Source organism: Megalobrama amblycephala, linkage group LG10 (genome assembly GCF_018812025.1).
Source record: "Megalobrama amblycephala isolate DHTTF-2021 linkage group LG10, ASM1881202v1, whole genome shotgun sequence".
NCBI lineage: Eukaryota > Metazoa > Chordata > Actinopteri > Cypriniformes > Xenocyprididae > Megalobrama > Megalobrama amblycephala.
The window spans coordinates 36,057,545-36,072,754 of NC_063053.1; the positions used below are offsets into that span (position 1 = coordinate 36,057,545).

The following is a 15,210-nucleotide window of genomic DNA, read 5'->3' on the forward strand; positions in this document are numbered from 1 at the left end:
AATCTCACCTGGGTTGATTCATCTTGTTAAAAGCCACTCCCTTTATAATCCAAGGAGAATAGTCACAATACAATCTACTTTGCTCTTGGATGGAATTGATCTTTTGGACAAGCAGTACCATGCCAGATCTTTCAATTCAAGAAAAACAAATTTCTCCAAGAGGAAAGTTCTACTGGAGATCTTTGGTAGAAGATATAGATTGGAAAAGGGCATGGCTTTTACCAGGAAAATACTGAATGTCCAATAAAGCTAAAGAAACACATTTCAAAATTTTACATAAAATGTATCCTGTCAACTCTAATATTTCTAAATATCTGGACATTGACAGCTCATGTGCTTTTTGCAAACTAGCAGAGGAGGCATCTGCACATCTGTTTTATGATTGCCCTGTATCCAAGCAATTTTGGTCCGACCTTGGCTCCTATATGTTCAATTCAGCCTCGTTCTTTCAGTCTAAAAGACGTTATTTTTTATTATATTGATGACAAAAATAGACCCCAAGAGTACATTGTTAATTTCTTTATTTTATATGGCAAATTCTTTATTCATAAACAAAAGTTTGCAAATAATATTCCACCCTATCCCCATTTCAAAACTGAATTAATATCACTTAAATATCTTTGTTATATAAATAACAAAAAATCCTTAAGATTTATAAAATATTATGAAGAAGGGTTAAGAAAATACATCTATTTAAATGATTTCCCTATATATCAATGATATACTATAATGATAGTGTATGCATTCTTGTGTCACTTTGTCACCTATAAAGATAAAAACTGCACTAATGGTATTTTCCATTTATAAAAATATTAATTTGTAAATGTAGGCTATTACTAATCATTTGCTTTTTTGATGATTTAAGGATGCTTTAACACAAGTAAATCCAAACAGAATGAGTATTTTATAGTTGATGATCTTACTGTATAATACAGGCATAAAACAATTTGCCAATTTTTCCCTCTGGAAACCAAATAGGCTAAGTAGCCTAGCTACTATTAGTTTTCAATACGTACTAAAATATGTATTGCAATATGTATTAGTTTTCAATACGGTGTGTCAAGTTAAAAGGTAGATTGACCTTTGAAAACGCCTCTGGAGTTGTGTTTATCAGCTGCGCTCCACCTGTTTTCAACCCAAATACACGTGTCCTGCTTTTCTTTTTTTATGTGTTTTAATGTTTATCCTTCTTGTAAAACCTGCCTGACAGAATCAGTCCATCAAACGCTCTTCACGCCAATATAGTTGTTTAATTATGACCTATTGTTGAAATAACGGAGCACCATTTGCGCAATCACATTTCCCCGTTGCGCAGGAGAGGAGGAGTTAGTCTGCTCTCTATTCGGACCTCTGGCGGAGCGGCTCTCTCTCTCTTGCACACCAACTTTGAGGTGCAAGTCTGTCCTTCTCCTGCACCCACTTCATCTCGACATCGGTAAGTTCATTATACTGTTTTTATACCAAAGGTTTTCGGTGGTTCTTTGCAGCACAACAAAGAGCATCTTCTTCACAAATTTGGCTTTGTGAGGTTCTGGAGTTGACTGTAGGATTCTTGGGAGTCGCGTTATAGATTTCAGACTAGAGTGTTCTGGGTTATTTAAAGTAATTAAAGCAACACACACAAACATATACATGTGCGTGTGAACCTCTTATAGATCACAGGAATATAAATGATTTTACTTTTACAGAGAAAAAAAGTAAAAAAGTGTTAATGCTGAAAGGACGGACGGTTTCAATGACTTGAGTCTATAAAAGGAACAGCAATGATACACTGCCTGTCTATTCTTGGCCCTAGTTGTGATAACTTGTGACAGATGCAAAGAGAGGAATGCTGCTGCGATAACAACTCTTAAGAGTTAATTTTGGTATTTAATAAGCATTAGTTTGAAGCTTTACACTTCTGAGATGACTTTTGGTTTACCTGTTTTTCTGTTTGTTTGCTTTTTTGTTAGAATGATCCTAATTTTCACCCAAAAATTTAAATCCTGTCATCATTTACGCACCCTTCAGCTGTTCCAAACCTGTATGAGTTTCTTCTGTTGAACATAAAAGAAGATATTTTAAAGAATGTGTGTAACCAAACAGTTGATGGACCCCATTGACCTCCATAGTATGGAAAAACCTTTAAGCAACACCGCCACACATGGTTTTGACATGAGAAATGTGTCACTACACTACAGACTTAAGAGGACTGGGACTACGGAGCCCCTAAAGGGACATGGTGAAGAAAAAAAATATGAGATGGGAGGAAAAATCACATGGCAATGCTTTTGCATTCTCTCGCAAATGTTTTGCGTTCTCCCAAGAAACTTTGCATTCCCTCGCAAAAACTTTTGCTGTCCTCCGAGAAACTTTGCATTTGCTTGCAAAATGTTTGCGTTCCCCTGAGAAACTTTGCGTTCACTTGCAAAGAACACAAACGTTTTTGCGAGGGAACAAATGTTTTGCGAAAGTTTCTTTGGGAACACAAAACATTTGCAAGAGAACCCCAAAAACATTGACTTATTATTTTTCCTCCCTTCTCATATTTTTTTCCACCACGTCCCCTTATCAGCTCTGTAGGTTCAGTATGAGAATGTGTTTTGTTGCTGAAAATACTTGAAATGTTATGCAAATTAACTGATAAATTGCTAAATGTGACCGTGTTTGAAAGATCTCTTGCTCAAAACTGAATAGATTGTTTGCTTAAATTGTTTCAGAGCAGGGCCCTGTTGTTAAAAAGTAATCTGATCAGATTTCGGCTACTGGATTGGATCAAATCTTGAAAATGGGTTGTTCAAAAAAAAATTCTAAAATCAGATTAGATCACAAAATCCAATCTTGGTTTTGATCTGGATCAAACCGCCAGTATGTGTTGTTCAAAATGTTTTAGTAAGATTGGGATGGCTTTGTTCCAGGATTATCCTGATTTGTATGGAGCCCCTAAAGCATGGGTGTCCAATCCTGCTCCCGGAGGGCCACTGTCCTGCAAATTTTAGCTCCAAATCCAATCAAACACACCTGAACCAGCCAATCAAGGTCTTACTAGAAACTTCCAGACAGGTGTGTTGAGGAGCTAAACTCTGCAGGACAGTGTTTGGACACCCCTGCCTTTAAGGGATATGGTGATGAGGAAAAAATATGAAATGGTAAGAAAAATTCAGTCTAATGCTTTTGCTTTCTCTCACAAATGTTTTGCGTGCTCTAGAGAAACTTTGCATTTTGAATTCTTTGAGAGTGAATGCAGTTGAGAGTTTCTTGGGGGGAAAATACTAAACTTTTGTGAAAGAACTCAAAAGCTTTGGAATATATAATTTTTCTCCCATCTCATATTTTTTCCATTACAATATCCCTTTGGTGCCTCTGTAGGGGTCTGATTGTTTAAAGGAAATTGAAAATGGAAGGGGATGTTTGTTTATGCTGTTTTCATTCTCTTCAAATAAAGCACTTAAAGCAATCCCACATTGACTCTTCTACCTGGTGTTCTTTACATTCCTAGCAGCCTACATTGTGAAATGTAATCTCATTTGGAGCACTGGTAATCTCGATTTGGTAATCTGAAAAAGTATATATCTGGATCAGGGTGATCCAACTTAATTTTGCTTTGAAAAACCATCACAAAAGCAAGATGGGTTACCTAATTCTGGATAGCGAAACAAATCTAGATCATTCTGATCCAGATTGAATTTGTGCCCAGTCTGCAACCACTATACACTTTTAGGTGGACAGATCCTATCCCGCTATTTGTATATGGTCAGTGAATGTGTTTTTTTCAAAAATCAATTCTTGAGCTATTACTTTTGCTCCACCCAGTCTTGGATATTGGTTAACATCGTTTTTATATGAAAGTACAGTTTATATAAATGGTTAAAATGTGCTCTCTTTTTGTCAAAATTTCTTTTAGGTCTTGGCTGTGACCCATCACTACAGTCATGGCACCCAAAAAGAACAAGGCCGCTAAGAAGAGCAAAGCTGATATCAATGAAATGACAATTATGGTAGAGGACAGTCCCACTAAAATCAATGGGCTCAACACTCTCCTGGAATGTGGCAATGGCTTCAGTTGTATCTCAACAGAGGTCTCTGATGCCGCCTATGCACCCAATCTCTTGGAGGGTCTTGGCCACATGAGGCAAGACAGCTTCCTCTGTGATCTGACTGTCGCAACCAAGTCCAAGTCCTTTGACGTTCACAAGGTTGTGATGGCTTCCTGCAGCGAGTATATCCAAAACATGCTCAGGAAGGATCCTTCCCTCAAGAAGATTGAGCTAAGTGATTTGTCCCCAGTTGGTCTGGCTACAGTCATCACATATGCCTATTCTGGAAAACTCACCTTGTCACTGTACACTATTGGTAGCACGATATCAGCAGCCATGCTGTTGCAGATCCATACTCTGGTGAAGATGTGCAGCGATTTCTTGATGCGGGAGACCAGTGTGGAGAACTGCATGTATGTTGTCAACATCGCTGACACATACAATCTGAAAGAGACGAAAGAGGCTGCTCAGAAGTTCATGCGGGAGAACTTCATCGAGTTCTCGGAAATGGAACAGTTCCTAAAGCTCACCTACGAGCAGATCAACGAATTTCTCACAGACGACTCTCTTCAATTGCCCTCTGAGCTCACAGCTTTCCAGATTGCGATCAAGTGGCTAGACTTTGATGAGAAGAGACTGAAGTATGCTCCTGATCTGCTGTCCAACATTCGCTTTGGAACCATCACACCCCAGGACCTTGTTAGTCACGTACAGAACGTTCCCAGGATGATGCAAGATTCCGAGTGCCACCGTCTGTTGGTCGATGCCATGAATTACCACCTGCTGCCATTCCAGCAGAATATTCTGCAATCCAGAAGAACCAAGGTCCGCGGCGGCCTCCGAGTACTGCTCACGGTGGGTGGACGGCCTGCGCTAACCGAAAAATCTCTCAGCAAGGACATTCTCTACAGGGATGAGGACAATGTCTGGAACAAGTTGACGGAGATGCCCGCAAAGAGCTTCAATCAGTGTGTGGCTGTTTTGGATGGCTTCCTTTATGTGGCTGGTGGTGAAGACCAGAATGATGCAAGGAACCAAGCAAAACATGCCGTCAGCAATTTCAGCAGGTAAGATTTTGCATCCTTTCTTTACAACGGCTTTATTATCAACTGATAAAAATAAATAGGTGTGCACATCCAAAACCCAGAATTGGGCTCAGGTGCAGGACAAAAAACGGAAAAAGAAGAACGGATGTCTGCACTCTGAAATTAAGCTCTGGGAAAGTTTATTAAATAAAACACCTGTCGAAATGTTGCACTTTTTAAAATACATTTCTGGAGCTTAAATTCAACATGAAACAGAAGTTGCAATAGTCTTTTCATCCCTATTGTGACATATTTCTCAGTGAAGCGGCTTCCCGAACAAGAACAAATGTAGGGCGGGGCTTGATTTTATCTATGGGGAATTAATTGGATGGTTGTGGTTTGCTATTGGTCGATCTGATGTGAGAGATAGGTTGCCCCGCCCTCACGGTAGTAAAGACATCCTCAGAGCCCTGTCCCAAATGGCACCCTAAGCCCTTCTTCCTACTAGTCTGCATTTTTGCAATGTAACACTGCTTTGACAGTCAGGTAGAAGTCTGCTGCAGAGATCGCTTTAGTGTGGGCTCGACAAAAGTGTGCATCAAGGGCGCATTTTGATATCAAAGTGGGTCCTTGTGAGCACTCTTCTGAAACCTAAAATGACAAGTGGGACACCCTACAATCTTGTGGACTTCATGAGCTACAAGACTGTAAGGCTCTGTCCCAAATGGAACCCTAAGCCCTTGTGATCTCCTTTGAGTCCACACTTTTGTGACATAATGCCACTTTGACTGTAGGGTAGAAGTCTGCTGCAGAGCTTACTTCAGTGCAGGCTCAGCAAAAGTGCGCATCAATGGCTAATATTGACCACAAAGGGGATGCTCGCGAGCACCCTTCTGAAACCTAAAATCACAGTTTTGTGACGTAATGCCACTTTGACTGTCAGGTAGAAGTCTGCTGCGGAACTTGCAGTCTTGGTAAAAGTGCGCATCGAGGGTGAAACTGACCACAAAGAGGGTGCTCACGAGCAGCCTTCTGAAACCTAAAATGGCAAATGGGACACCCTACAGTCTCATGGACTTCCTGATCACAAGCATGTGGCGGTCATTGTGAGTCCACAAGACCGTAAGGCCCTGTCCCAAATGAGACCCTAAGCCCTTGTAATCTTCTTCTGAGTCCACACTTTTGTGACGTAATAACTTTTTGACTGTCAGGAAGAAACCTAAAATGAAACCTAAACCTAAAACCCTTCTGAAACCTAAAATGACAAATGGGACACCCTATGGTCTTGTGGACTTCATGATCATGCGCACGCGGTATCCACAAGACCTAAGAATGTGTCCCAAATGGAATCCTAAGCCCTTGCAATCTTCCTCTGAGTCACACTTTTGTGACGTAATGCCACTTTGACTGTCAGGTAGAAGTCTGCTGTGGAGCTTGTGGGCTTAGCAAAAGTGCGCATACAGGGGGGAGTATCAACTGCGAAGGGTGCGCGAGCTTCCTTCTGAAACCTAAAATGACAACTGAGACACCCTACGGTCTTGTGAACTTAATGGACACAAGTATGCAGCAGCTATTGTAAGTCCACAAGACCACAAGTGCACATTAAGTGTGCCATTTGGGACAGGGCTGATGTTGCTGCAAGAGGGAGTGGAAGTTATTTTGATCAAAGGGCACATGAATAAAAAAATTATGATGTGCACATATAAATCATTTGTAATAAATACTGCAATATTCCATAAAAAAATAAGAATGGTCAATTTTGATTTCATGGCTTTTTCATTTATTGTCAACTTCGAAAATGTTTTCAAAGTGATGCATCACTTATGAATATTTCTCTCATCAGATATGACCCCCGATTCAACACGTGGATCCACCTGGCTAACATGATTCAAAAGCGCACTCATTTCAGCCTCAACACCTTCAATGGCCTCCTGTTCGCTGTAGGGGGACGCAATTCTGAAGGCTGCCAGGCATCTGTCGAGTGCTACGTTCCATCCTCTAACCAATGGCAAATGAAAGCTCCAATGGAAGTCCCTAGATGTTGCCATGCCAGCACAGTTATCGACGGCAAGATCTTGGTTAGCGGCGGTTACATTAACAATGCCTACTCTCGCGCCGTATGTTCTTATGACCCATCCACCGATAGCTGGCAGGATAAGAACAGCCTGAGCAGCCCGAGAGGATGGCACTGCTCAGTGACCGTCGGAGATCGTGCCTACGTCCTCGGCGGCAGCCAACTGGGCGGACGTGGCGAGAGGGTAGACGTCTTGCCGGTTGAATGCTACAACCCTCACAATGGCCAGTGGAGCTACGTCGCCCCCTTGCTCACAGGGGTGAGCACAGCTGGCGTTGCCACCTTGAATAACAAGATTTACCTCCTGGGTGGGTGGAATGAGATTGAGAAGAAGTATAAAAAATGTATTCAGGTCTTTAACCCCGATCTTAACGATTGGACTGAGGACGACGAATTGCCAGAGGCTACGGTTGGTATCTCATGTTGTGTTGTGACCATCCCCACACGCAAAACACGAGAGTCGAGGGCTAGCTCTGTGTCATCTGCACCAATTAGTATATAAGGAGCGAGAGAGCAGTGGGGAAATGTTTCTAGTTGTAATTGAGTACAATTTTTTTATTACTATTTGTTAAAGGTCAACTTTTCTCACAGATGCTAAGACTGTCAGTTCATAGCAATCTCAGGAATGTTGAATGTCAAATCACAACATAGAAAATCACAAATTGACAATTATTTATATAAGCCACTGTTTAAAATTGGGGGGAAAAAAGGATTGATTTAACATTTATTTAAAGATGGTTCAAAGGTTGTGGGAACATGGAAAGTGAGAGAGATTTGGCTTGGAGGTAGATGGAAAAGGAAATGCATACAAACAATGCATATCTGTAAAATCAAGTCATCATTTTCATTGCAAAGTGGGGCCAGTTCTCCAGTTATGATTGAATTAGTCCCAAAGTGAGTTAATTACAACATTTTAGACATTCTCCTTTGATTAACAAACAATGATGCAGAAACTTATTAAAGCATTATTTTCTAATGTTGCCATTCTTATTGCACTGTACACATGCAAGCTTGTAATTCATATTTATGTTGGATACACTAGGTTTTTCATTTCGCCTACTCCTTTAGGTGTTTGTGCAGCCGGACAGTTTATTTAATCATGTAATACACCACCAAAGTGCTGCTGGCTCTTGGAAATCCAAGCAAGTCAATTATAAGCAGGGTTGGTTGCAGGAGGGATGACACAAACATTGTCTTTAGTTCTCAATCATTAGGCCCCAGGGAATAACAAAGGTGTCCCCTGCCCTGTAAAACTGTAGCGGTGGCCCTGTTTATAACCCAGTTTGCACTGTAAAAATACAAAAGCAGAAAGTGTGATGATGTGAAAACACTGAATATAGGGAATAAAAGGATTTACAGTGGTGGCATTTTTTTTTTTTTTTGAAAACTGAATAAATAAATAATTGTTTAAAAAAAAAGAAGGTTTGGCCTGAACTGTCTACAGGACAAATACAGACATCTGCTTTGTTTACTGATGGTTCATGAACTTTAATGTTCTGGTTAAAACAGAAATGTGACAACTGGACACAACTGATTTATTACTTTAATAAGACATTGCTTATCAATGTAAATCATTGGATTGCATTTAGGATATACATACTGTAATACATGTTGTCAAATAATAAAGCTCTGCATATTTATTAAAGCTTCTTAAGAAACGTTGCTGTTGACATTTTTCTATTTCAGACAATGACTACACACACACACACACACACTTTAACTTTAGACTCTAAAGTTCACAAAGCAAACATACTGATGGGCGTTGGAGCTAGTGGCAGCTAACACAGTATGATGATGCAAAATCATAATTATGATGATGATGAGTGAATTTACAGGAAGTGACTTCTGACCTAATAGCAATAGACTAACCTCATTCACCCTTTTCCCATTCACATTATTGTATTCCTCAATATAAGATCTGTACAGGTGTCACACAAGAGCATCTACAATGGTTTAAAGGGATAGTTTGCCCAAAAATGAAAATTCTGTCATTATTTACTCACCCTCAAGTTGTTCCAAACCTGTATGAGTTTATTTCTTCAGCTGAAAACAAAAGAATATACACCAATCTAGTCTCATATGGCACACTTAACTGAAAACACTTCAGGACATTCGAAGTCGTCATCTGGTTGGTTGAATTCTACAGGATGTCCAGGAGACGTGTGTGTCACGTACTTTAACGGTCCACCTGGAAACAAATGCTGACTGCTGACGCCAAACCCCCTCGTGGAAGAAGAACACCACTGTGTTTACAACTGTGACAATGAGCGCATGAGTTTCAAAAGTACATTTTTGAAAGAATAATTTATTACATGCACACCGGTCTGTTATTGCAAGGACGTCAACTTTACATTTTCACGCTCTTAAACATTACGCGGAGCAAAACGAACTGTGATTGGTTGCGTTACATGTCAGTCAAACGTCCTCTTGGGCGGTCCTTGGCCAATGAAAGCTGCGATAGAGTCCAGACCTTCTGCCGTCAGTCTAAAGGTCTGGCTACACAAGACTAACACCGATCAGGCATAACATTATGAGCACTGACAGGTGAAGTGAATAACACTGATTATCTCTTCATCACGGCACCTGTCCATGAGTTCACATGATGCGTATTTGGCGTGCTGTCCAGGGGGAGGGAACCCAGAGTACTCCCCCCAGTTGAGGTAAAAGTAGATAGAACTGAATTAAGGAGATGGGGTGGAGGAGGGATGCTGATGAACTGTCAGACGAACAGAGGTAAGTCTACTGTATTTATACCTCCTGACATTGGTTTGCGTTGATTAACTGAAAGCAAGTGAACATTTTGTCCTCAAAGTTGATGTGTTAGAAGCAGGAAAAATGGGCAAGCGTAAGGATTTGTGTGAGTTTGACAAGAACCAAATTGTGATGGCTAGATGACTGGGTCAGAGCATCTCCAAAACTGCAGCTCTTGTGGGGTGTTCCCAGGTCTGCAGTGGTCAGTATCTATCAAAAGTGTCCAAGGAAGGAACAGTGGTGAACCGGAGACAGGGTCATGGGCGGCCGAGACTCATTGATGCACGTGGGCAGCGAAGGCTGGCCCGTGTGGTCTGATCCAACAGACGAGCTACTGTAGCTCAAACTGCTCAAGAAGTTAATGCTGGTTCTGATAGAAAGGTGACAGAATACACAGTGCATCACAGTTTGTTGCGTATGGAGCTGCATAGCTGCAGACCAGTCAGGGTGCCCATGCTGACCCCTGTCCACCGCCGAAAGAGCCAACAGTGGACACGTGACCATCAGAACTGGACCACGGAGCAATGGAAGAAGGTGGCCTGGTCTGATGAATCATGTTTTCTTTTACGTGGATCACGTGGATGGCCCGGTGCGTGTGCGTCTCTTACTTGGGAAACACATGGCACCAGGATGCACTATAGGGAATAAGGTTTTATATATATATATATATATATATATATATATATATGTATGTATGTATGTATGTATATGTATGTATATATATATATATATATATATATATATATATATATATATATATATATATATATATATTGAGACGAGACGAGAGACCTGAGAAAAAATATTCTGTAATGAATTTTATTTCATTTTGAATGAATGTCATTTCAGTTCTACTTTCTGAACTGAATACTATGCAGTAAAAGACAACAATACTCAAGTAATGTAAAAGGTTTTGCCACTAACTCAACTGAATTATGAACTTCTACAACTTTTGACCTCCTAACTGAACTCCTCTCCACAAACTGATCATAGAAATAAAAACAGTATAAATAAAAATGGTAACACTTTACAATAAGGTCTCATTTATTAACATTAATGTATTAACCAACATCAACTAACAACGAGCATATATTTGCACAGTATTTATTAATCTTTGTTTGTTAGTTGATAAAAATAGTCATTCATTGTTAGTTCATGATAGTTCACAGTGCATTAACTAATGTTAACAAATGAAACCTCATTGTTTGTACTAGTAAATAATAAGAAGAGAAAACTGTTATTCATTTTTATGGTAACACTTTACAATAAGTGCAACCATAATCGCACTCTCTCAATATTCAAAGATCAAATAAGACCAAATTTTTCTTTGATACAGAGCTAGGAGATGGTTACAACTACGCTGCCCAGCCTAAAATAGGTTTCATATTGAGAGATATCTGTATTCATCAGTGAGCCGCTTTCAAAATGTGGGGTATTGAAATCACGTTTGAATGCGCGCGCGCGCGTTTACTTTCACTTTCAACGGTCGCGCGTACTCTGTAAATATGGAGCGGCGGCGACCGTTATCCAACTGAATTAAATGTTTTTTTTTATTTAAATACAAAGCAAAACGACAGTGGAGGCAAAATGTAAACGTAGCGGTGGCATATTCTTTCCTAATCATCCTAACACTCTGTCATGGCAACATCACGAGACTACTTTTCGCCTCGACGAGAAATCTCGTCACAGTTTAGTCTCGCGAGATCTCGTGCCACGAGATCTCGTCACACCCCTAATATATATATATATATATATGAGAGAGAGAGAGACCTGACCATTGAAAGGCATTATTATTTTTGCAGCTCCATTTGGTGCAGCTAGAGGCACATGAATGATTGAGTAAAGCAGTATTGAGTAAGCAGTTTAGACTTTAAAGTTCACAAAGCAAACATACTGATGGGCGTTGGAGCTAGTGGCAACAGACAGTATGACGATGCAAAATCATAATTATGATGATGATGAGTGAATGTACAGGAAATGACTTCTGACCTAATAGTAATAGACTAACCTCATTTGCCCTTTTCCCATTCACATTATTGAATTCATCAATATAAGCTCTGTACAGGTGTCACACAAGAGGTTTAAAGGGATAGTTCGCTCAAAAATGAAAATTCTGTCATCATTTACTCACCCTCAAGTTGTTCCAAACCTATATGAGTTTCTTTCTTCTGTTGAACACAAAAGAATATACACCGATCAGGCATAACATTATGAGCACTGAACTACACTGTACTACCACCTACCTAAGCATTGTTGAGACCATGTACACCCTTTCATGGAAACAGTATTCCCTGGTGGCTGTGGCCTCTTTCAGCAAGATAATGCTCCTGACACAAAGCAAAAATGGTTCAGGAATGGTTTGAGGAGCACAACAACGAGTTTGAGGTGTTGACTTGGCCTCCAAATTCCCCATATCTCAATCCAATCGAGCATCTGTGGGATGTGCTGAACAAACAAGTCTGATCCATGGAGGCTCCACCTCGCAACTTACAGGACTTAAAGGATCTGCTGCTAACATCTTGGTGTCAGATACCACAGCACACCTTCAGGGGTCTAGAGGAGTCCATCACAATATTAGGAAGGGACCAACACAATATTAGGAAGGTGGTCATAATGTTATGCCTAAGAGAGAGAGAGATTTCTTTCCTTCCTGTTTGCCTGACCAATGACAGACATTATTATTTTTGCAGTTCCATTTGGTGCAGCTAGAGGCACAGAAATGATTGAGTAACAAAAGCTTTAACTTTAGACTCCAAAGTTCACAAAGCAAAAATACTGATGGGCGTTGGAGCTAGTGGCAGCTAACACAGTATGATGATGCAAAATCATAATTATGATGATAAAAGTGAATGTACAGGAAGTGACTTCTGACCTAATAGTAATACAAACCCGATTCCAAAAAAGTTGGGACATTGTACAAATTGTGAATAAAAAAGGAATGCAATAATTTACAAATCTCATAAACTTATATTTTATCCACAATAGAATATAGATAACATATTAAATGTTGAAAGTGAGACATTTTGAAATGTCATGCAAAATATTGGCTCATTTTGGATTTCATGAGAGCTACACATTCCAAAAAAGTTGGGACAGGTAGCAATAAGAGGCCGGAAAAGTTAAATGTACATATAAGGAACAGCTGGAGGACCAATTTACAACTTATTAGGTCAATTGGCAACATGATTGGGTATAAAAAGAGCCTCTCAGAGTGGCAGTGTCTCTCAGAAGTCAAGATAGGCAGAGGATCACCAATTCCCCCAATGCTGCAGCGAAAAATAGTGGAGCAATATCAGAAAGGAGTTTCTCAGAGAAAAATTGCAAAGAGTTTGAAGTAATCATCATCTACAGTGCATAATATCATCCAAAGATTCAGAGAATCTGGAACAATCTCTGTGCGTAAGGGTCAAGGCCGGAAAACCATACTGGATGCCCGTGATCTTCGGGCCCTTAGATGGCACTGCATCACATACAGGAATGCTACTGTAATGGAAATCACAACATGGGCTCAGGAATACTTCCAGAAAACATTGTCGGTGAACACAATCCACTGTGCCATTCGCCGTTGCCGGCTAAAACTCTATAGGTCAAAAAAGAAGCCATATCTAAACATGATCCAGAAGCGCAGGCGTTGTGTCAGGACTGTGGCAAAGTGGAAAACTGTTCTGTGGTCAGACGAATCAAAATTTGAAGTTCTTTTTGGAAAACTGGGACGCCATGTCATCCGGACTAAAGAGGACAAGGACAACCCAAGTTGTTATCAGCGCTCAGTTCAGAAGCCTGCATCTCTGATGGTATGGGGTTGCATGAGAGCGTGTGGCATGGGCAGCTTACACATCTGGAAAGGCACCATCAATGCTGAAAGGTATATCCAAGTTCTAGATCAACATATGCTCCCATCCAGACGTCGTCTCTTTCAGGGAAGACCATGCATTTTCCAACATGACAATGCCAGACCACATACTGCATCAATTACAACATCATGGCTGCGTAGAAGAAGGATCCGGGTACTGAAATGGCCAGCCTGCAGTCCAGATCTTTCACCCATAGAAAACATTTGGCACATGATAAAGAGGAAGATGCGACAAAGAAGACCTAAGACAGTTGAGCAACTAGAAGCCTGTATTAGACAAGAATGGGACAACATTCCTATTCCTAAACTTGAGCAACTTGTCTCCTCAGTCCCCAGATGTTTGCAGACTGTTATAAAAAGAGGGGATGCCACACAGTGGTAAACATGACCTTGTCCCAACTTTTGTGAGATGTGTTGATGCCATGAAATTTAAAATCAACTTATTTTTCCCTTAAAATGATACATTTTCTCAGTTTAAACAGTTTGCATTCCTTTTTTATTCACAATTTGTACAGTGTCCCAACTTTTTTGGAATCGGGTTTGTAGACTAACCTCATTCGCCCTTTTCCATTCACATTATTGAATTCCTCAATACAAGATCTGTACAGGTGTCACACAAGAGCATTTACAATGGTCTAAAGGGAAAGTTCGCCTACAAATGAAAATTCTGTCATCATTTACTCACCCTCAAGTTCTTCCAAACCTGTATGAGTTTCTTTCTTCAGCTGAACATAAAAGAAGATATTTTAAAGAATGTTTTTTCTCCATACTATGGAAGTCAATGGGGTGTGTCCCACATTCTCCTTTTGTGTTCAGCAGAACAAAGAAATTCATGCAGGTTTGGAACAACATGAGGGTGAGTAATTTCATTTTAATTTTTGGGTGAATAGTATAAATAAATAATACTTTACATGGTTCTGAAAATAAAACCTAAAAATAACCATTGGTGAATGTTCTACATAATAGGTTTATAAAAAAGAAAGAAAAAAAAGAAAATAACCATTAGGGAACGTTCTGTATAATGGTAATAAAATAATAATAATAATAATGAAAGAAAATAACCATTAGTAAATGTTTTATGTAAGTAATTAAAGGGTTAGTTCACCCAAAAATAAAAATAATGTAATTTACTACTCACCCTCATGTCGTTCCACACCCGTAAGACCTTCGTTATAGATATCGAACAGTTTTGAAATCGGCCATCACTATATAAGTCATTATTATTATTATTATTTTTTGCCACACCAAAAATATTCTTGTCGCTTTATAATATTAATATTGAACCACTGTACTCACATGAACTGATTTAAATATGTTTTTAGTACATTCATGGATCTTGAGAGAGGAAATGTCATTGCTGGCTATGCAGGCCTCACTGTACGTAAGCCCTAAACGGCCATGGATTATTTTTTTCTATCTTGTTTTCTCGTGATCACGACTTATTTTCTCGTGATCTCGAGATAACAAAAGTTGTTTTGTGGTGATCACGAC

General features: G+C 39.8%; 1 protein-coding gene across 1 annotated transcript; it reads left to right on the forward strand.

The window, feature by feature from the left end:
- The first annotated feature begins 1,296 nt into the window (after window positions 1-1,296).
- Window positions 1,297-8,777, forward strand: klhl31 (kelch-like family member 31). Its single transcript, XM_048205918.1, has 3 exons — window positions 1,297-1,435; window positions 3,884-5,083; window positions 6,885-8,777. The coding sequence occupies exons 2-3, from the start codon at window positions 3,912-3,914 to the stop codon at window positions 7,615-7,617; spliced, it is 1,905 nt and encodes a 634-aa protein (XP_048061875.1). The 5' UTR covers window positions 1,297-1,435; window positions 3,884-3,911; the 3' UTR covers window positions 7,618-8,777.
- Window positions 8,778-15,210: the final 6,433 nt, after the last annotated feature.

Bases quoted from the DNA above. Each gene is read 5' to 3' on its own strand.
- klhl31 (XM_048205918.1), top strand. From the start codon at position 3,912: ATGGCACCCAAAAAGAACAAGGCCGCTAAGAAGAGCAAAGCTGATATC. The intron at 5,084-6,884 runs GTAAGATTTTGC...TTCTCTCATCAG, and splicing joins GCCGTCAGCAATTTCAGCAG to ATATGACCCCCGATTCAACA.